The sequence below is a fragment of the Pituophis catenifer genome, unplaced genomic scaffold, assembly GCF_029215685.1.
Source record: "Pituophis catenifer annectens isolate HBS135680 unplaced genomic scaffold, rPitCat1.0.hap2 SCAF_14, whole genome shotgun sequence".
NCBI classification, from domain to species: domain Eukaryota; kingdom Metazoa; phylum Chordata; class Lepidosauria; order Squamata; family Colubridae; genus Pituophis; species Pituophis catenifer.
Window position 1 is genome coordinate 14,851,552 of NW_027256894.1, and position 23,373 is coordinate 14,874,924.

The 23,373-nt window shown below is 43.4% G+C and overlaps 1 protein-coding gene across 1 annotated transcript in view; it reads right to left on the reverse strand.

Moving 5' to 3' along the window:
* Positions 1–23,035: 23,035 nt before the first annotated feature.
* EFL1 (elongation factor like GTPase 1) overlaps positions 23,036–23,373 on the reverse strand; it is a 66,679-nt gene continuing 66,341 nt past the window's right edge. Inside the window, exon 20 of the mRNA XM_070953331.1 lies at positions 23,036–23,340. Within this exon, the coding sequence (XP_070809432.1) occupies positions 23,152–23,340 (189 nt within the window). The 3' untranslated portion in view covers positions 23,036–23,151. The remainder of the gene's footprint in view (positions 23,341–23,373) is intronic.

A 23,373-nucleotide genomic window follows, 5' to 3' on the forward strand; every position in this document is an offset into this window, starting at 1 on the left:
TTGTCTCCCGATATTTTGTTGCTTTTGTACACGTCCACCACATATGATAATAGGTACCTGGGGTCTGGTTGCATTTCCAGCATTTGGCAGACACATTACTGAACATTTTTGCCAATCTTTGCCGGTGGTAAATGCCACCTGTAAAACAGTTTGTAAAGGTTTTCTTTTTAAGAAGGTGGCATTCTCTTAAGGCTATTAAGTCGGCAGCAAGCAGTGCTGATTTTTCACATGCTTATAAATAGCCCTGTCTGGCTGTTTCATCCTTTGGTAAGCAATAATCACCTCCTGTTTATCACGTCAAATACATTTTTAGGGCCAAGCATAAATTGCAAAGATCTGGAAAGGTGCTTCAGCCCTTACGAAGGTAGAGCAGCACTCTGCCACTTAAGAAAGAAGACATTTCTGCTTTAAGGGTTGTTTTATAGCAGGGATGGCTAACCTTTTTGCCATCGCGTGCCAAAAGCGGGGGGGAGCGTGGTGGGGTCACACACACATGTGTGCCCACATCCATAATTCTATGTGTCCCCCCTATCCCGCCTGTGCTCTCCCTGCTTTTGGTACGCGATGACACGGTGGGCCCAGTAGGCCCATTTTTTGCTCTCCCCAGGCTCCAGAGCCTTTCTAGGAGCCTGGGGAGGGCAAAAACAGCCTTCCCCACCCCCCCCCAGAGGCCCTCCAGAGGCTGGAAACAGTGTGTTTCCTGATTTCTGGTGGACCCAGAAGGCCCGAAAATCAGCTGGCTGGCGCACGCATGCATGCTGGAGCTGAGCTCGCATGCCCACCGATATGGCTCCATGTGTCACCTGTGGCACCCGTGCCATAGGTTCGCCATCACGGTTTTATAGCATCTACTTCTTAAAGCCGTGATGGCGAACCTATGGCACAGGTGGAATGCAGAACCCTCTCTGTGGGCACGTGAGCCGTTGCCCCAGTTCAGCTCAGCCGCGCATATGTGTGTGCCTCCCGCCAGCCAGCTGGCTTTCGGGTCTCTGCCGCATATGCAAGGGGGGGGCATGCAGGAGACGTGAGCGCATGTGTGGAGGGCTGGGGTGCACATGCAGGGGTCACGTGTGCATGCATAGGGACGGGGCATATGTGGGGGGGTCATGCATGGGGGCGTGCAAGGATTGTGAGTGCATTGCATTTTGGGTGTGTGCACGAGCTTTCAGCACTCGGTGCCAAAAAGGTTAGCCATCACTGCCTTAAAGCATCAGTGTTTTTATTTTCATTTTAGCCTGGTGTGGAAACTCAAAACAGTTGTGGCTGTTTGAATTCGTACCAGCCCTGTGCTTTGTGTCAGTCTGATGTGTTTCTGATTCATGTTCAAAGTCTGCGCAGCCCCTGCCGTACGTACGCAGAGACACATAAGTATCATTTTTCCCCATTTAGATCATACGTGACTAACGAAAATATTTAAACTTGTAAGCCAGTAAGATTTTCGTTCCTTTGAGCTTTCACAGATCTGCTCGTGCAGAAGGGCTCTTCCCGAGATGCAGATTCTATCTCAAAACGGCAGACGCAATATCGGTCGGGAGCAAGCAGACGGTTTGGGAAGAACTTGCGAGTTGCCCCCCCCCCCCAAAAAAAAGAAGAAGAAGAAGAAGAAGAAGAAGGAGAAGGAGAAGGAGAAGGAGAAGGAGAAGGAGAAGGAGAAGGAGAAGAAGAAGAAGAAGAAGAAGAAGAAGAAGAAGAAGAAGAAGAAGAAGAAGAAGAAGAAGAAGAAGAAGAAGAAGAAGAAGAAGAAGAAGAAGAAGAAGAAGAAGAAGAAGAAGAAGAAGAAGAAGAAGAAAAAGAAGAAGAAGAAGAAAGATTTCATGCTTGGCATCTCCACTTAGGAATGAAAAAAGAAAAAAAATTAAATCCCCAGGAGAGCGAGGTGCCCTGCTGTCAAACCATAACTGAATTCACTCTTTGTGCTAAACTAAGGTTTGTCAAGCAAAAGCTGCAAAAGCTGTGTTCCCATCAACCAGATCATTGGAATTATAATTTGTTGAAGAAACATAGGCTTCTGTGTAGATCAGGTCATTGTTGGCAATAACAGTCCGCAGCAGTGGGCTGGATCTGGCCCACGGGACTGCCAGGGGGTGGGCTTCAAAAATGTTAGCAAGGGGTTCTCTGCCCAGTTGCTGGGTGGGCGTGGGCATGGTGGGCGTGGCCTAGCCGGCCTCCTGCACCACGGGGGTGGGGGGTAGGGTTGTTTTTGCCCTCCCAGGGCTCCGGAGGCTTTTCTTGAGTGTCCGGGAGGGCGAAAACACCTTCCCCAGGCTCCAGAGGCCCTCTGGAAGCCAAAATGGGCCGCATGGGGATTCCTGGGAGAAATGTAAAATTTGTTACTACTGGTTCTGTGACCGTGGCTTGGTGGGGGGGGGGGGTAATGTGACTGGGTGGGCATGGCCACCTTTTTTTTTTTTTCTTTTAAAAGCATTTTTTCTACAACCTCTTCAGCTGAAAAAATGCTTTTAAAAATAAAAAAAAAGCCTCTGATGATTGCACAGCTCAACTGGGCATGGAGGGGAGCAGGGATTTTTGCTGCCGGTTCTCTGAACCACCCGCCTCCATCGCTACCGGATCGGGTGATCCGGTCTGAACCGGGAGCATTTCACCCCTGAATAGAATAGAATAGAATAGAATAGAATAGAATAGAATAGAATAGAATAGAATAGAATAGAATAGAATAGTTGGAAGGGACCTCAGAGGTCTTCTAGTCCAACCCCCAACTCAGGCAGAAACCCTACACCATTTCAGACAAATGGTTGCCTAATCTCTTCTTAAAATCTTCCAGTGTTGGAGCATTCACAATTCTGGAGGCGAGTTCTTCCACTGATTAGTTGTTCTAACTGTCAGGAAATTTCTCCTTAGTTCTAAGTTGCTTCTCTCTTTGATTAGTTTCCACCCATTGCTTCTTGTCCTGCCCTCAGGTGCTTTGGAGAATAGCTGGATTCCCTCTTCTTTGTGGCAACCCCTGAGATATTGGAACACTGCTATCATGTCTCCCCTAATCCTTCTTTTCATTAAACTAGACATACCCAATTCCAACAACCACTCTTAATATGTTTTAGCCTCCAGTCCCCTAATCATCTTTGTTGCTCTTCTCTGCACTCTTTCTAGAGTCTCCACATCTTTTTTTTTACATCGTGGTGATCCAAAACTGATCGTCTGTGAAAGACTACCTGTGCACCATTCATTTGTGTTCTCAGATACTCAAGAGCTGTTCTCTTGAGCAGCGGTCACCAACTGGTGGTCCATGAGAAAATTTCGGTGGTCCTCAGAAAAATTACTTGCATTTTTTATATTGCACTAAATCAGGGGTCCTCAAACTACGGCCCCTGGGACAGATACGTGCAATGAATGTTTGTGTTGTTGCAGAGAGTCTCCCCCTTCGGGGTCTTTTTGTGCAGGTTGGAGGGGGGCAGAAATTCTGACTCAGGGTCTGCTTCAGCTTCCTGGTGTGGGGCTTTGGGCAAAGACTGGAGGGAAGCGCCGCTGGTGGCGAAGAGCCAGAGGGCCTTGTTCCAGTGGGACTGCCTCATGGCCTGGAACTGGTCTTGCACTTCCGCAGGTCTTCCTTCTGCTTGGAAAGCCTATGCTCGTAGTCCTCAGTGAGATGCTTCTGCTGAGCCTCCTTCTCAGCCAGATCCAATTTGAACTGAGCCAGCTGTTTTGCCAACTCTTTCTCGTGGTGGCTGCTTAGCTCCAACAACTGCTTCCTGTTGGGGCCCTAAGGAGCCCGGGCGGGCAGGCGAGGAGTGGCTGGGAAGGGAGGGCAAGTAGGGGCCGGCGAGGTGCCCCTTGACGTGAACGACATCGAGTTGGCCATGCCCACCCAGTCACATGACCACCTACCCACACCCACCCAGCCGGTCATTAGGCAGATCATATTAGTGGTCTGGGGGACTTAAAATTATGAATTTAGCGGTCCTTGAAATCCGAAAGTTTGGTGACTCTTGCTCTTGAGCATCTGAAAGGCCTCAAATGTCTCCACTCCTACTCCATTTTAACCTGGGGGTGAGTTTCTCTTGCTTTCAATGGGATTTGCCTCTGAGGAGATGGCTTCAGGATAGTTGTTTGAAAGTGGTAATCCAAGCATTGAAAGAGCGCCTTCCTTTTCGCAACTGCAGTATTTCCCTGTTTCTTTCGCTCGATCCACGTGCATTATTCCATTTGAGTCCTGAAACGAATAACCGAACTGCAGGGCAAGCACGCTGATAACCCAACAGCACCAGAAGCATTAATTGACCTGTGTCCATCTACCAATTTATTAATGTGTTTCTTCATTTAGTTAATGAGGGCTGTACGCCCTCTCCTGGTGTATCTCTATACTTTATTTTTATTATACGCTTCCCTTTTGTTCCAAGCTCCTGTTCATTTCCAGCAATTATCTAGTAAAACAGCTAACTGTTCCTTCAACACATACAACAGCACTGGAAGATTAGGCAAGAGAAGAAGAAAAACCCACTGTCTCTTTCCATTACTGTATTTTCAACGAATCTACGCTGACCTTCCATTTTAAAGATAAATTACTTTCAGGAAATACCTTACTTTCCCTTCCCCCACCTAAATAAAACACTTGAAGGATGACAAAGGCAGGAAAAAGACATCATACAACCTTCTCAACTGGATTGGGCCCCTCCATTCTCCCCACCTCCCAAATTCCACAGAATGGTTAACCCTTGCCCAGTCATTTTTAAAGTATGATTTATTCTGTTTTTATTTACCATTGTCAGCCTGGCTCTAAGGTAGCTAGAGAATCATTGGAGAAGAAGTCCAACATATTGAGGGAATCCTTTAGGGAAAGCCATTGTAGAACACCTAAGTCTGCAGAGCCTGGATAGCTCTGCAGACAAAGGCACTGTAATTTAACACCAGCTGTCTGCAATTAAAGTAAGTTCGAATCTTGCCAGGCTCAAGGTCGACTCAGCCTTCCATCCTTTCTAAGGTAGGTAAAATGAGGACCCGGTTTGTGGGGGCAATAAGCTGACTTTGTATAAAATATACAAAAGTATGAAGGCTATTGCTTAACGCACTGTAAGCCGCCCTGAGTCTCCGGAGAAGGGCGGCATATAAATCAAATTTAAAAAAAAAAAAGTCTTATACTCTGTTTACTATAGGTATCCACTATAATGAGGGGTTATCCTTTCCAAAGTTGTTCTGTAGGAAGCTAATCTAGAAAAATGAAATATTTTAGGAAATATTAAAAGGGCAGAATATTTCCCCTAAAAGGGAGGCAGAAACTCAGCCCCCCCACCTTTGTTAATGGGCCATTAATTAATTAATTAATTAATTTTATTTTATCAAATTTCTATACCGCCCTACTCCCGAGGGACTCAGGGCGGTGAACAGCCAAGATAAAATACAGATAATACAAACATTAAAAGTCCATTAAAATTATTAAATATTTTGGCTGAAAACAAATTTAAAACACACAATTTGTAAAACAGATTAAACGTTTTGAAAATTTAAAAGGGAGAGTTAGGCCAGGCCAGCCTGCTGAAATAAAAATGTTTTGAGAGCACGACGAAATGTGCGCAGATCCGGGATCCTCCGTATCTCCGGGGGGAGCTCGTTCCAGATGGTAGGTGCCCTCACAGAGAAGGCTCTCCCCCTGGGGGCCACCAGTCGACACTGTTTGGCCGACGGCACCCGGAGGAGCTCCTCTCTATGGGAGCGTACTGGTCGATGAGAGGCTATTGGTAGCAGAAGGCAGTCTCGTAAATACCCCTGTCCGATGCCATGGAGCGCTCTAAAGGTGGTAACCAAAACCTTGAAGCGCACCCAGAAAACCACTGGGAGCCAATGCAGCTCGCGCAGGAGGAGGGTCACATGGGAGTGCCACGCCGCTCCCATAACCACCCACATGGCCGCATTCTGGACCAGCTGGAGCCTCCGGGTCTCCTCAAGGGGAGCCCCATGTAGAGAGCATTGCAGTAGTCCTGAGACAGTCCATTCTACATAACAAAGATCTACCTCCTTCAGGCAGAGCCATTTAATTGCCCTTCATTGCATCACCCAACAAGATTCAACCAAACTTAGCACACAGACAACCCACAAAGCTAGCCATGACCTCTGACAGTAACCAATCAGGATACTCTTCCTGTGCCTCAGGAAGTTCAATGCCAGAGAGGGTATAAAACCCAGGGACTCTCAGCATCTCTTCCCCTTTTTTGGCCAGGACCTCAAAACCATGTGATCCTGTCCACCATTAAACCATCTTTCCGAGCAGTCTCCATGTTTCCGGTGTCTTTCTTCCCACTTGGAACTGAACCCAGATGGGCATGCCTTCCAACCGTTCCATTGTCAAATTGTAGAGAGATGATCTTAATGGAGATTATAGGTCAGTGATGGCTAACCTTTTTGCTGTCGCGCGCCAAAAATGGGGGTCTGGCAGGGGGGGATCGCGTGCACGCGTGCCCACACCCATAATTCAATGCACCCCCTCACGCATTTGCGCACGACCCCTCTGCACTCCCCCTGCTTTTGGCATATGATGGCACAGTGGGCCCGGTAGGCCCATTTTTCGCCCTCCCCAGGCTCCAGAGGCTTTCTTGGAGCCTGGGGAGGGCGGAAAACGGCCTCCCTCGCACCCCAGAGACCAGAAACGGCCTGTTTCCCGACTTCTGGTGGGACCGGAAGGCCCGTTTTTCACCCTCCCTAGGCTCCAGAGGCTTTCTCCAGAGCCATGGGGAGGGCGAAAACACCCCCTCCCCATCCCAGAGACCAGAAATGGCCCATTTCCCGACTTCTGGTGGGACCGGAAGGCCCGTTTTTCACCCTCCCCAGGCTCCAGAGGCTTTCTATGCGCCTGGGGAGGGCGAAAACAGCCTTTCCCACCCCAGCCGGAGGCCCTCTGGAGGCCGGAAACAGCCTGTTTCCTGACTTCCAGAGGGCCCAAAAGCCCCAAAAATCAGCTGGCCGCTGCACGCATACGTGCTGGAACTGAGCTACGGCAATGCTTGTGTGCCCACAGATATGGCTCCACATGTCACCTGTGGCACGCATGCCATGGGTTCGCCATCACGGTTATAGGTTATTATAAGGATAGCCAGGCTCAATCAAAGTAATTTTAACCTTCATGTGGAGTTGATCCTTCGTTCCTTCAAATGCCAGAACTTTGGTTAATGCACAGATCATCTCTTGTTTTTCTGTTTGTTTTTTTAAACTAACGACACAAAATGAATAGAGCAGTTCGAATGTTTCTTCAAACATGCAGTATATCCATTTAGAAAGCCAGCAGATGCAAACCCCTTTTGATGGACTGACTGAAACTAATTTCAGCGGGGCAGTAAATTCCATTTCATAACTGCGACGGGAACGTTGAAGGAGCAGTAGAAGGAGAAAAAGGTTTTGATTTTACTAATCAACCCTCTTCATACACAGCCTGGAAAAAAAAAATCCATCCAGATGGAATTCCTGCTGTATTTTCCAGCAGATCTGGATCACGCAAGGTAGCCAAATTTTAACTGTAGCCCATCAGAAGCTTGCCAATAAGGATTTAAGTTCAATTTGCTGTAAAGGGTAGCTTAGGGTTGTTGGGTTTTTGGAGATCAAACCCCAAATATAGTATAATCCCGCTTCTTACCCATCGAAAGAAGATGAAACCCAGAAAAGTATCTTTACAACATATTGAAATTATTAGCATCCAGCAACGAAATGCAAAGGTTGTTGCTGACTCCAGAGGTTTCGGTTTTCTTGCCACATTTTTGACTAAACCTCTTCCTTCTCTCCTGATCCTAATAGAGCCAATAACTCTTTTTTTGGAGCAGTGGCTGAATTGACTCCAGTTAGCAGATTTAGTCTCCGCCAAGGGTCAAATAGCAGCCAGCGTGGTGTAGTGGTTGAAGGCTGAGGAGAGGAACCAGAAGACTATGGATTCTAGTCCTGCCTTGGGTATGAAGCCACTTAGGTAACCTTGAGCCATTCACTCTCCCTCTCTCCATCCTAGGAAGAAGCAGGCAAATCACTTCTGAAAACCGTTTGCCAAGAAAACTGCAGGGACCCATCCTAGCAATGGCCAGGAATCTAGACTGACACAAATGCATCTCCCCCCACACCAAATCAATTCCTATCTGCAAAAAGCTAAATAGGGTCAGATCTGATTAATATTAATCATTATAATAATCATTATAATATTAATAATACCAATGACTCAGTGGTGGGTTTCAAATTTTTTCACTACCGGTTCTGTGGGTGTGGCTTGGTGGGCATGGCAGGGGAAGGATACTGTAAAATCTCCATTCCGACCCCACTCCAGGGCAAGGTTACTGCAAAATCTCCACTCCCTCCCCACTCCATGGGAAGGATACTGTAAAATCCCCATTTCCTCCGGATCAGCTGGGACTCGGGAGGCAGAGAATAGATGGGGGCGGGGCCAGTCAGAGTTGGTATTTACCAGTTCTCCGAACTACTCAAAATTTCTGCTACCGGTTCTCCAGAACTGGACAGAATCTGCTGAATCCCACCTCTGCAATGACTGAATCTCAAACGATCCATCTGTTAAACTACTGAAGTTTGCAGATGACAAAACAGTGATCAGTCTCATTCGAGACAATGATGAATCCGCATGCAGACGGGAGGTTGAACAACTAGCCTCGTGGTGCGACTGGAACAATATGAAACTGAATACATTCAGGTAGAAATGGTGATGGACTTTAAGAGAAACCCTCCCATACTACCACCTCTTACAATTCGAGACAACACAGTATCAACAATAGAGACCTTCAAATTTCTAGGTTCTACCATATCTCAAGACCTAAAATGGACACCTAACATCAAAAACGTCATCAAAAAAGCACAACAAAGAAAGTTCTTTCTGTGCCAACTCAGAAAGGTCAAACTGTCCAAGGAGCTGCTGATCCAGTTCTACAGAGGAATTATTGAGTCTGTCATCTGCACCTCTATAACCGTCTAGTTTGGCTCTGCAACCCAACAAGACAGACCCAGACTTCAGAGGATAATCAGAACTGCAGAAAAAACAATGGCTACCAACCTGCCTTCCATTGAAGATCTGTATACTGGACAAGTCAAAAAGAGGACTGTGAAAATATCTACAGACCCCTCACATCCTGGACATAAACTGTTTCAACTCCTACCCTCAAAACGATGCTATAGAGCACTGCACACCAGAACAACTAGACACAAGAACAGTTTTTTCCCGAATACCATCACTCTGCTAAACAAATAATTCCCTCAACACTGTCAAACTAGTTACTAAGTCTGCACTACTATTAATCTTATCGTTCCCATCACCCATCTCCTCCCACTTATGATTGTATGACTGTAACTTTGTTGCTTGTATTCTTACAATTTATATTGACATTGATTGTTTCCTAGTATGATTCGATTGCTTATTTGTACCCTAGGACTATTATTAAGTGTTTGTACCTTATGATTCTTGACGAATGTATCTTTTCTTTTTATGTACACTGAGAGCCTATGCACCAAGACAAATTCCTTGTGCGTCCAATCACACTTGGCCAATAAAGAATTCTATTCTATTCTATTCTATTCTATTCTATTCTATTCTATTCTATTCTATTCTATTCTATTCTATTCTATTCTATTCTATTCTATTCTATTCCATTCCATTCCATTCCATTCCATTCCATTCCATTCCATTTCTATATGGGAGAATGTCTATTGGAGATTCTCAATCATCCAGGTCATGGTTATCCCAAAGGTGCTTTTTCCAAAAGGCAACTGCACTTTTTTGGTCTTTTTCCTACACCAAACTGGGTGTCTTTTTACTTTTGTCATTTCCACCCAAAATGATCATTTACTTTTAATGACCCCACAATCCCTTGCGGGCAACTGAATGGAGCTAGCAGAATGTTTTCTTGGCCAGATGCCCTTCCTGTTGCCAATGCGGAGTTATATTCAGCAGGTATATTCTCATCGTGCCCAGAGAGAGAAACACCTGCCTCTACCTAGGATCAAACTCACAGCCTCATGATTGTGAGGAGAGAGAGAGGGGGGGAGAGAGAGAGAGGCAGAGAGGCAGAGCCTGGGCTGTCCGTCACCCCTCAGATGGAGAATCGACAGCCTCTAGGTCTGGAGGTGGCGGATGAGGAAGAGGAGGAACAGCTGGGTCCAGTGCCTGATGCGCGGATGCGCAGAAGGCAGAGAGAGAGGAGAGCAGTGGAAATCTATGGGCCGATCCTTGGGAAGAAAGAGCCAGTGATGCTAGCGAAGCCCCACCCTAGCTCTGGGGATAAAAGGCAGGGGGGAGGAGATGAATAGATGTGGCAGACAACTATTCATCTCCCTGCCGGATGGACTTGTTAGCCTGTGGTGAGAGAGAAACTTTTCGCCGGGGCTGCTAGCCCTCCAAATTAAAGGAATCTTTGAGTTCACTCCAGAGCAGAGGGCTTGTTGTATTTGGGGAGCTGGGTCAGAACAGGAGGCAATGGCAAACCCTTTCTGAAAAACGCAACCTAGAAAACGGTAGAGGTTTGTTGCCGGAAGCCAACACTGTCTCAAAGGCTCACGCTTATGCCGAACAGACAGAAATGGCCACGACCGTTTCGTCAACACGAGCAGAAATATCTCCTTCAAGTCAGCAACCCCATCCCAGAGATCTACGCAGCACTCCCACAGCAATCAAACCTTTCGACAACAAGCAGAAGCTATTTTAAACTTAGCTCTAACCTGGGGAATTGTGGTTCCCTCACCCCATCGGTAACCTCCCCACCCTCTCTCTTCCCTCCCCGCTTGAAAATGCTCGGCTTATGAAAATAGCTTCCCATCAAGACCGGTTTTCCCTAAGGGAGCCACGGAGAAGGAGCAGTTGCCCTTCCTCTAAAGTGTCCCCTGCAGAACATGAAAATAAATAAATAAATAAAATAAAATACCGACTGACCTTAAGACATTAGACAGGAAAAATAATCGCTGAGTAGCAGTGCTGTCTGGGCTATGAACACAAGATAACCTCTGAGGGCTTCATAGGCATTTTTTTAAAAAAAACCCTTGTTTATCACACTGTTGTTGCTGTTGTGTTTTTTTTTTTTTTCCTCTGCCTCCTAGTTCTCTTCCTTCTCTTCTATAGGGAAGAGCAGAAACAGAGAGAGGGAGATAGAATCTCTCAATCTTCTCTCTCTTTCTCTCTCTCTCCCTCCCTCCCTCTTACCAAGTTGCCAGGCCCTGCCTGAACTCTCATTTAGAAATCCGTCTCCAAAAACACCAGAGTTTGCTCATTTAATCCAAGCTATTTGAACAGCGCTAGCGGGAGTTAGCAATAACCCTGTGTGGATCTACGTGGGAACAAGTTGCAAGTCAAAAGTGCCCGACCTGAGTGGGCCCACGCTTTGCTTTCAAATGATAAGCTTTACCTTGAGGGAGAGTAATCAGATCCACCATATTTAATCGTAATTGAATTCAAATGGAAAATTGAATTCAATCCAGGTAATCCAATTTAGATTTCTCCGAGGCCTGTCTCATTTCTGGAATGTAGCTCTCCAAGATGGCTGTTCAGATATGGAGTAAAACAATAACAACAACAATAACACACACACACGTAAGATATTTTAATTGGCCTTTGTAACACCTAAGCCTGGGCAATTGTTTACCCAGGCAATTGATGGATGGATGGATAGATGGATGGATGGAGATAGATTAGATAGACAGACAGATACTTTCTTTGTCTTTTAATGACCCCGTAATCCCTTGCATCAGGGTGGAGTCAAGGTAACTGAATGGAGCTGAGTATTTACTGGCCGGATGCCTTTCCTGTTGCCAATACGGAGTTCGCTGCCGATATTTTCTCATTGTACCCAGAGAGAGAAATATCTGCCACTACCTAGGATCGAACTCACTGCCTCCTGATTGTGGGAAGTGTATTCTAACAACATCAGGATGATCCAGGTTTCTCATCTCTGCTTTAATCAGAGATATCAGAAACTTGAACTTTGGATGTTTTACTCAGAAAGCATTTGACAAACTGCAATGTCAACTCGTGTGCGCAGGCGGCATAATTTGGACAACGCATTCTCTCGTTCACCAAAGATGTTTCTGCTTTTAATTTCTACCTGAACCACTAGCCTTGCTAAAGAAAGAGGAACAACTATAAATAAACCCTCTCTGTAAAAAGAGGAAGGTGACAAACACCTGATGGAAGAGACTTTAAGAAGACAAGGTTGGGGGGGGGGGAACGAAGAATGATCCGAAGGAGGTGTAGTGGAAGATACAGTTTGAATGTATAAACTAATCAGCATCTTAGACAGATGTGTCTGTTTGCAGAATAAATGGATAGGTAAAGAGAAAAGGGAAACTATCTTAAGTTTAAAGAGTACAAGGTTATTCGTTCTAATTTTTCTGCATAGGCTTTTTCCCCCTTGTGTGTGTGTGTTTGTGGAAGAGGGAGAGGGAGAGGGAAAAGGAAGAAGAATAGAATAGAATAGAATAGAATAGAATAGAATAGAATAGAATAGAATAGAATAGAATAGAATAGAATAGAATAAATATTGGAATGAAGAATAGAACAGAACAGAACAGAACAGAATTCTTTATTGGCCAAGTGTGATTGGACAAACAAGGAATTTGTCTTGGTGCATATGCTCTCAGTGTACATAAAAAAAGAAGATGGATTTGTCAAGAATCATAAGGTACAACACTTAATGATAGTCATAGGGTACAAATAAGCAATCAGGAAACAATATCAATATAAATCGTAAGGATACAAGCAACAAAATTACTGTCATACAGTCGTAAGTGGGAGGAGATGGGTGATAGGAACGATGAGAAGACTAATAGTAATAGTAGTGCAGACTTAGTGAATAGTTTGACAGTGTTGAGGGAATTATTTGTTCAGCAGAGTGATGGCGTTCGGGAAAAAACTGTTCTTGTGTCTAGTTGTTCTGGTGTTCAGTGCTCTATAGTGTCGTTTTGAGGGTAGGAGTTGAAAGAGTTTATGTCCAGGATATTTTCACAGCCCTCTTTTTGACTCGTGCAGTATACAGGTCCTCAATGGAAGGCAGGTTGGTAGTAATTGTTTTTTCTGCAGTTCTGCATAGGTTTTTTTTCCTTGTGTGTGAGAGAGGGGGGGGGAGGGAGGGAGAAGGAGAAGGAGAAGGAGGAGGAGGAGGAGGAGGAGGAGGAGGAGGAGAAGAAGAAGAAGGAAGAAGAAGAAGAAGAAGAAGAAGAAGAAGAAGAAGAAGAAGAAGAAGAAGAAGAAGAAGAAGAAGAAGAAGAAGAAGAAGAAGAAGAAGAAGAAATATTACTGTGTGAGAAGGGAGACAAGGAGATAAAGAAGCCTACAACTACAACCCACCGTGTTCCCACACTTTTAAAACTCTTGATATTCACCAATGGCAAGATCTGTAGAACAGGGAAATATTCTCCTCAGAGAGAGGTTGTGGGTTCTCCACTTCTGGAGGTTTTTAGAAAGATCAAAGGATAGTTTAACGGTTTTGTTGACCATTGCAGAGAACTGGATTAGATTGTTTCTAGTCCTTTCCAATTCTACTGTTCGAGCAGATAAATATTTGCAGCATTTATTGGAACGGCCTCGAACTGACTAACCCTGGCTTCCTGATTTATTTTGAGCTAGTTTTACTTTTTACTGTCTATATAGCTTAAGACAAAAATGGCCGGACTTGAAGCTGATGTTATTCTCTTTGCGTTTTATTAGAATTGCAAGATTTCCCAACTGTAGCAAAAGCATGAATTTTGAATTAAAGAACGGTAAACTTTGAAGATGATTTTGAACTAAACAACAACAATCCTTCATTCTTACTACAAAAATAAACAGATTAATTAAATTTTAAAATACTAGTTACTGCACTTTTTTTTTTTAAATTTAGCAATTATAATTTGGGGTAGATAAAACATGTCTTTGATTGCTATGGCTATTAGAAGTCAGAACTGTTTACCAATCTACTGAAAAACATCCAAAGCTCTGCCAATCAATCTGAAATCAATTTTTCACTTCAGGGATCCCTCACAGTCAGGTTTAATCTGCATGTTTAAGCCAACAAGCCAAATTTGCAGTTTCTAGACAAATACAAGAATTGAAATACAATTGTCATTCAATGTTTGCCTACTCTCAAGCATTAGAATAATATTTTTGACTCAAAATGCATATAAAAAACAATGGTTTGAAAAGATGTGAGAGTAAAATATATTCAAATGCCTGAAAGATTAATGTTTTGTTTTTTTGTTTTTAAAAAAGTGATGCCGAAAAAAGACAAAAGAGATCAATGAAAAAATCTGGATGAAACTGACCCGAGCTGAAATTCTCTCTTCCCATGTGTGTGTGTGTTTGTCAGGGGCAGGTTTTAAAACGAGGTTGTAGAAAAAAAAATGCTTTTAAAAGCCTCTGGCGATCCCAGCTGAGTTGCCTGATCGTCAGAGGCTTTTAAAAGCATTTTTTTCTGCAACATCTTAAGGTTGTAGAAAAAATGCTTTTAAAAGTTAAAAAAAAAAAGTTGGCCATGCCCACCCAGTCACATTATCCCCCCCACCAAGCCAAGCCCATAAAATAAGCCACGCCCACAGAACCGGTAGTAAAAAATTTTAGAATCCACCCCTGCCCCAAAGATATGATTGAAAGAAGGTTGGACTTTGTACATGGCTCATCTGCAACCACCATGAATAAGTACCTAACAGGAGAAAGGAAGATAATTATCCCATCTCGTAAACCAGACCTTGAACTCCCAAAGTAAATAACTCGCCTACAGGAGACAATTCATTAACAAAACCCCAATCTAGCAGAGTCAAAAGGCTGCCTCACCTCCTCCCTTTGCCTTCAAACATTAAAGTTAAAAGGGAAGAACTAAATGGGCACTTGCTATCGGATTTGGCAAGCAAGGGAATTGCTAGTGTGCTAGCACAGGTTTTGCAGACAAAGGCAGGAGACGCAGCTTCAATTTACAAGCTGTAGAAAGATGATGTCATCTTTAATGTTGAACAAGGTTAAAAATCCCCAAAGACACATTACTGTGACAATAGGATGAGATCATACCATATATTTATCTTTCCAGGGATGGGCAGGGCAGGGAAGGAAATGTGGAATTAGAATAATCAAAAATGCAAAATCTTCATTAAAGGGTAAAACTTGCCCTTAGTGCAAACACCTCAAAGAACTCAGTAAATTTTTGGTCTTTTTATAAAACTTTTCCAGAGGCTCAAGGCATTGTTTTCTTCTCTTTGTAGCAAGGGAGGGAAAAAAAAACAGAGGGAGAAAGGGAGACGTAATTACCAAATAATAGCAGTGTAAAAACCAAATTTAAACAAATTGGCTTCTGCAAACTACACTTTTCCAGGAGGTTTGGATTATTTTCTTTCATTTTTAAACCTACTTCTCTCACCAAACTTACTTGACCCTCTGGAATGATGTACAACCAATCAAAATACAGGAAAAGTGCAATTCTGGAAGATTTTTGGTGGGGGAAATGAGTCTGTATGTTTTTTGAAAAAGGAAGTTCTTTTCCTCTTAAGGTAAAGGGAAAGGTTCCCCTTGCACATATGTGCTAGTCGTTCCCAACTCTAGGGGCCGGTGCTCATCTCCGTTTCTAAGCCGAAGAGCCAGTGCTGTCCGAAGACGTCTCTGTGGTCATGTGGCCGGCATGACTAAACGCCAAAGGCGCACGGAACGCTGTTACCTTCCCACCGAAGGTGGTCCCTATTCGAATCGCTGAACTGCCAACCTTTCGATCAACAAGCTCAGCGTCTTAGCCACAGAGCCACCGCATCCCAGTCATTTCCTCTTATCCTGTCCTAAAAAAACTTTTGGGGAGCTGAGCAGATGCTTTCCCATATGAATTCCTTAAAAGATCTGGCCACATCCAAAGCCATTGATGATTCTGGTGGCCTTTTAGCAAATTTCCAACAATGAAGATACCTCAAATAAGTCTAGAAAGTGTGCAGAGAAAAGCAATAAAGATGATTAGGGGACTTGAGGATAAAACATATAAAGAATGGTTGCTGGAACTGGGAATGTCTAGTTTAATGAAAAAAAGGACTAGGGGAGACATGATAGCAGTGTTCCAATATCTCAGGGGTTGCCAAAAAAGGAGAGGGAGTCAAACTATTCTTCAAAGCACCTGAGGGCAGGACAAGAAGCAATGGGTGGAAACTAATCAAGGAGAAAAGCAATTTAGAACTAAGGAGAAATTTCCTGACAGTTAGAACAATTAACCAGTGGAACAACTTGCCTCCAGAAGTTGTGAATGCTCCAACACTGAAAATTTTTAAGAAGATGTTAGATAACCATTTGTCTGAAGTGGTGTAGGGTCCTGCCTGGGCAGGGGGCTGGACTAGAAGATCTCCAAGGTCCCTTTCGACTCTGTTATTCTATTCTATTCTAAAACTACCATTTAAAAAACAACAACAAACCACCAGTTCCTCTGCCATTTCACTCTTAAGAGTTGCAGTTCACGGGTGATAACTTCTCCCTCTGGGTTTGATACAGCGGTGGGTTACCTTCGGTTCAGACCGGTTCGCAAGAACCGGTAGTAAAACCAGCGGGAGGCTCTGCCCACTGACCCGGATGTCATCAGGAAGCTTCTACGCATGCACAGAAGAGCGCTCGCGCGGCCCCCGTTGCGAACCGGTAGTAAAGGTAAGTAGAACCCACCCCTGGTTTGATAGGATTGCTCTGCCTAATGGTTGGAATGAATTTTTCATACATAGATGAAAAAAATGGCAGCTCGTGGATTTGTAAAAGCAGTGTGTGTGTGTTCAGAAGGCTAGGGTTGACCTGCTGCTGGTTACAGAATAATAATAATAATAATAATAATAATAATAATAATAATAATAATAATAGTAATAGTAATAATAATAATAATAATAACAACAACCACCTTACTTGGAACAGCTTATATCCTCCAACGATACCTTAACAGTTCCTAGGTCCTTGGTTAGGACTCGAGCTGCTGAGCTATTAACCAGCCTCAAAGGCTGTGAATCTCACTAAAGATTAACTAATAATAATAATAATAATAATAATAATAATAATAATAATGAAAGACCAACTAATCAGGCCCAACGTCCTTGGAGGCACTTTCACGCTTAAGACAGATGCTCGAATCAGCATTAGCAGAGCTGCACACACTGCATTCAAAGGGATACTGTGGATTTCTTTTAATGTCAAAGGTGGCCCCAAACATTTTACCTTTACATGGCTCAATATTATTGCCTGACCGGGAGTGCCTGAGTGTAGGCAACTCGGCGAGTCAAAATTGCAAATGATCATTATGATTTATTAGTTCAGGGTGCAAGCTGAGTGCTTTTCCTACATGAATATTTGATACTGAGATTCAAGCGATGTGTTCGCTTTCAGAAGAGGTTCTCCATACTGGAGGGGGAACGTTGGTATCCGAGCCACACAAGGAACAGGCTTTTCTCCTGAATTAAATTGCCTTCCCTATGCTGGTTCCCTTCAAATCTTTTGGACTGCCACATCAGGGGTGAAATCCAGCAGGTTCTGACAGGTTTTGGAGAACCGATAGCGGAAATTTTGAGTAGTAGAATGGGGCAAAGCTTACTGAACAGTTGTCTCACTTAACAGCAGAAAATCTGTGCTCCATTGTGGCCGTTGAGGACTTTCTGTATTGCCAGACATCTGGCTAAAAGATTGCCATGAAGGCTGTAGTTTTAAAGTCCTTGGGGTAAAGGGACGGGAAAGATTGCATCATGTAACCAAGACTTAGCTTTCAAATACCTCCTGCATTTCTTCTCCTATGTAGAGTTTGTTTCTTACCCTCCCCGAGAAGCCAGTTGAGGGGAAGCTCACGTGAAGACTAATTTCACTCTGGAGAAGAATTTTTCCTTATGCGGGAACTGTGCCAAGTGCTTCTTTGACCAGGAAATGCCAGCAAGCAATTACCTTGGGACCCATTAGAGCAAATCCAGATGTCAAGATTACTTCCTGTAACCATGTTGTCTTCACGTGAAAATCTTTAGAGAAAGGGGGGAGAAAGAAAGAAGCACTTTTCCCACAAGGTTTGATCGGCAATTAAAGTATTGGACCTTGGCCCTCCCTTCATTAAAAATCCTCATTTTATTTCCATAAGCGGGAGAGGCTGCAGACGGCAGTTTAGCAAAAGGAATAGCGAGACGGATGACATCATATTTGGCTGAAACTCACAGCCTGGGGTATCTTCCTTCGTTTCAATCCTACAAACGTTTTTTTTTTTTTAAATCCATTTTAAAAGGCAGGAAAAGTACCCTACTCAGAAAGAATGGGCAAAGATCAGAAAGGCTGTTTGAGAGAGTAAAAGTGGGAACAATCTGGAAAGAGGGTTCAGGATTCCAGTCCCAAAATGTTTGTAGAACTTCAAAATCCCAATCCATTTCCCAGCACAAAACAGCCTCTCTGTAGACATAAATACAAATACACTAATCTTTAAAATTGAGGCATACGGGTCAGAGTACTGCATAAAAAAGGCAAACGTTAGAAACCAAATATCTATCTACACTTCCAAGCAGCCCCTTTTATTTTTCCCATTATTTTTTTTCCCCCTTTTTCCTTTTGTTCTTTTTTACATTGTAAAAATAACGGTAAAGAACAATCCAGCCCAGACTGTAGAACTGAGGTGAAGGTAGAAACCTTTCTTACGTTACATTACAAAATAATTTCAAGCGCTCTGCAATTGTGCGATTGTTATCAAGGCCATGCTTAGCATTCAGACAACTTGATGTTCATTATGACGTTGTTCAAAATACAGTTAGCATTGATAAAGACTTTGTTTTTCATAATGCCTTTAAGGGTTAGGTTATCTAAAGTTCGGATTGTACAAATACCATTGGAACCCAGCTAATACGTTATTGTATAATGTATTACTTGTGTCTTATAATAAATAATTATAAGACTTTTTGGAAAAATAAAAGATTCCAATCCATTTCCTAAGCACTGGGAAGGCAAATGTTGTTTCACTCTCTTAGGACTGGATCAGAGATTGTATTCAGCCGGTTCGGGAAAACCAGTAGTGGAAATTGCAGGTGGGCCCGCCCCAGCTCTATGCTGTCCTGTTTAGGCATGTTTTTGAGGCCGGGTTCATGCACGGAAGGCACACGCGTGAGCAAAGTGCATGCACAGAAGGCGTGTGTGCGCACGGGGGGCAAACTGATGGTAACAAAATGTGAAACCCACCGCTGGACTGGATGAATATTTCCTGTTACAATGAAAGCATTTGGAATATCTCAGAAAAGGGTTCCTTTACTTTACTTTAAAAGTGCATGGAATGGGGATTAACTGTTCACAATTGAAGAGTAAGAAAGAAGGAAATTCAGCCTTGAAAAATCTTAGCTCCCGTCATAGAGGTTTGTGCTATGCATTTTAGGAGGAATTCGGACTCCAGTTAAGCTTCGCTTATCGAGGGCAGCAGGGTGAGTCACCTTCTGAGTCAGGCGCAGAACATGTCAAATGACGGAAAAGAGTGTTTGGAGCTAGCGCGGAAGGATACAAGATAGTTTAAAAAAAAAAGAAAAGAAAAGAAAAGAAAAAAAGGAAAGGAAAAGGCCAAAAGTAAAACTCCCAATGATTTTAGATGCTTCAGCGTCAGTCATTATCCATAGAAAACAAATCTGTTAACATTCCGTTGATTCGGTTTTTAGAAATCTGGAACTTGATACGGACCTAAGAGTAAAGAAAGTGGAGGGGGGCAGTGGTGAAATGTAAAATTGGTTGCTACCAGTTCTGTGGGTGTGGCTTGGTTGGGGGGGGTGTCATGTGACTGGGTGGGCACAGCCAACTTTTTTTTTTTTTTACTTTTTTAAAGCATTTTTTTTTTACTACCGGTTTGGGCAAATAGGTAGTAAAAAAAATGCTTTAAAAAAGTAAAAAAAAAAGAGGTTTCGACGATCACAGCTGTGCCACTCAATCGTCGGAACCTTTTTAAAAAACCTTTTTAAAGCATTTTTTTTTACTACCGGTTCACCCAAACTGTAGTTTTTATACTACCGGTTCGCCCAAATTGGAGCGAACCAGTAGCATTTCACCCCGGGGATGGGGATGATTTCTAATGCTTAGGCCCATAGCCCTTCTTCAGCCTTGTTACCCTAACATGAATTGTTCTGTATCTCTTTAAAAATATTTAAACATTAAAAATCATTTCCCAATCAATTGAAAAGGAATTCGTTTTTGCAGCTTGCAGAGAATGGAAGCACATGTTTACGGGTGGCCATCAGTATTTTTAGCAGTATCTAAAGAGGCTCCAGGCTGTGTAGATTTGATTTCTTCAAGATGCTTCAGAGAATATAAAGCAAGCACCTGCTTGCAAATCCTTAGAATAGCTCAGGGGTGAAATCCAGCAGGTTCTGACAGGTTCTGGAGAACCGGTAGCGGAAATTTTGAGCAGAAAAAAACCTGAAAGTGGTTTTGGCCCTACACTCAGGTTCCCTGAGAATAAACAATTTCCACTAAGTTTTCACAAATTTAAATTTCGAGTGCTCGTGATGCAGGTTCTATGTCTTAAAATACAAAGGCTGATGCCCGGATGCCAAGATGTAAAATCTGTAAAAGGAAAGAATATTCAATGCTCGAAATGCTTTGTAATGTAAACCTGGTCCCTGGAATTCAATCTACATCTAAGGAAGGGTTAATCAAGGACACCGTTCATTATGGATGTTCTTTGGCAAAAATAAAATAGAAAACTGAGCAGTTCCCCTTCGTGTGCGCTGCTCGAGAAGCAACTAAATCAAACTATAGGTTACTGATATAGCTGTACGTTCTTCTCAAATTTCCAGTCTGCCTCCTACCTTTCTACTGTTATTTTTCTGTGCCTGTTTTAGCGTGGAAGCCCCCAGGGAGAAGCACCTGTCAAATCTGCTCCTTGAGAAATGCCACATGCATAGAAGGTGTTGTATCCGACTAATGAAATGAACTTTTAAAAATAGAAAGTGGAAAAAGCTGGGTTGATTCAAGGATGATTTTGTTGTATGGGAATAGTCATTACCGAAACTTGACTTCTCTGAGAAATCCTTCCGAGGCTGGGACCCTTCGAAAAAACTGACCCGCTTTCCTTAAATGAGAATCCAGCCAAGACAGCTGGATCTGCATTTCCAATACAGGGTTCAGGGAATCAACTTAACAGCCTTGATGTCACTTGGTGTTACTTGAAGAATATGGTGGCAATTGCACAATTAGCACAAGCCTCCTCTTCGAGAGGGAAGGAAACCACTCTCAAACTAGTGCCTTCCAAATGTGTTGGGGCTTTAACTCCAAGAGTTAAGAGCCTGGGTGGCGCAGTGGACTAAGTGCTGTTAAAGTAGCACTTAGTTGCCAACTGCCTGCAATTACTGCAGGTTCGAATCTCGCCAGGCTCAAGGTTGACTCAGCCTTCCATCCTTTCGAGGTAGGTAAAATGAGGACCCGGATTGTGGGGGCAATAAGCTGACTTTGTATAAAAAAAGGACACCGCTGGGGGGGAGGGGCAAAAGCCCTACTAAGCAGGTAAATACAAAAAGTATGAAATATTGCTTAATGCATTGTAAGCCGCCCTGAGTCTCCGGAGAAGGGCGGCATATAAATCGAACTAATAAATAAATAAACAAACAAACTCTATTTGCAGCTCTGGGTTCAAATGAAGGACCTTTGATACTCTCTGAGCTTGGCTGTTTTCCTTGCAGAAGTTTCATTGTACACCGATGATGTTATCTAATTGAGTAATGATGGGAACGTATGTTATCCTTGAATATATTTATCTGCTCCCTCTCTATTTTCATTCCTGTTGAAACTTTCTATATATTTTTTTAAATGTTATTTTGTTCTTCTTTTAAAAGCTGTTAATTTCCTGCTGTTTGAAATCAACTAGCTGGGGTGAGTGGCGTCTGAAGCAGAAGGATGGGACAAAAATATCTCCACAAAGCATAAATAAACAAAGAAACCATAAAGCAGCGTTTCAATATATGAAGAACGGTTGCAGGAACTGGGTATGTCTAGTTTGATGAAAAGAAGGACTAGGGGAGACAGGATAGCAGTCTTCCAATATCTCAGGGGCTGCCACAAAGAAGAGGGAGTCAAGCTGTTCTCCAAAGCACCTGTGGGTAGAACAAGAAGCAATGGGTGGAAACTAATCAAGGAGAGAAGCAACCTAGAACTAAGGAGAAATTTCCTGACAATGAGAACAATGAACCAGTGGAACAACTTGCCTCCAGAAGTTGTAAATGCTCCAACACTGGAAGTTTTTAAGAAGATGTTGGATAACCATTTGTCTGAAGTGGTGTAGGGTTTCCTGCCTGAGCAGGGGGTTGGACTAGAAGACCTCTGAGGTCCCTTCCTGCTGAGCCTGGATAGCTCAGCAGACTAATGCATTGTAATTTAACTCCAGCTGTCTGCAATTAGTAAGTTCGAATCTTGCCAGGCTCAAGGTTGATTCAGCCTTCCATCCTTTCTAAGGTAGGTAATTTGAGGACCCAGTTTGTAGGGGCAATAAGCTGACTTTGTAAAAATATACAAAAGTATGAAGGCTATTGCTTAACGCATTGTAAGCCGCCCTGAGTCTCCGGAGAAGGGCGGCATATAAATCAATTTTTTTTAAAAAACAAAAAAATCCTATCCTATCCTATCCTATCCTATCCTATCCTATCCTATCCTATCCTATCCTATCCTATCCTATCCTATCCTATCCTATCCTATCCTATCAGCAGGGCCAAGGCCCTCTTCCCACTCTGTTATTCTGTTAAATAAATACATCTGTATGTGCAATGAAATAATTCTCATCAAAAACGTATTTTGTTTTTAGACTGCACAAATAGTGCAGGCCTCAGGTTAGGAGAGGCATCCCAAAAGTGACTGTTCAGATGGCACTGACTAACAACTGCCTTAAAAAAATATAAAACCACTTTAGTTGCAATCGTATTTCTAAAAACACTGCTGTTGAATCAAGGGTACTTTTTTTCATCCGTTACTGTTTTTTGACCTGATTTAATCTGACAAAAGAGGGCAGACCTACCACCCCGGGCTTATGTGGGGATTCTGTGGCAGATCGGCAGACATTCCTTGGCTGACTGAGTTGACGTGAAAAGTGTTTCCAGAAGGCAGAAAGTTTGGAAGTCCACCAGAAGGAAAATAGAAAGCTTCGGTTTATTCAAACTCGAGCCACAGACAACTGAGGGTAAAGGAAGCCATAGAGCTCAGCACCTCCAAGGTGGCTTTTTTGAACCTCTGGAACCGAAGCTGATTGGCCTGTTTTTAAGGAAAAAAAGCGAAAGCCGAAGAAGTTATTTGTTTCTACTGAGAGTCCTCTGCTTCTCAGCGTGTTCCACAATTTTATCTTCTACATACAATCCCTTCCGCTTCCTCACAGCGTTCATGTACTTGCGAGCCTGATTCTCGGAATCGGCTTTCTCCCCAAAGTGCAAATACTCCTCCTCGGTGGTGGGTACCCAAAATGGATCGTCTGAAATAACCTGGAAAAAGGAAGCGTAGGAAAGAGTGGTTAA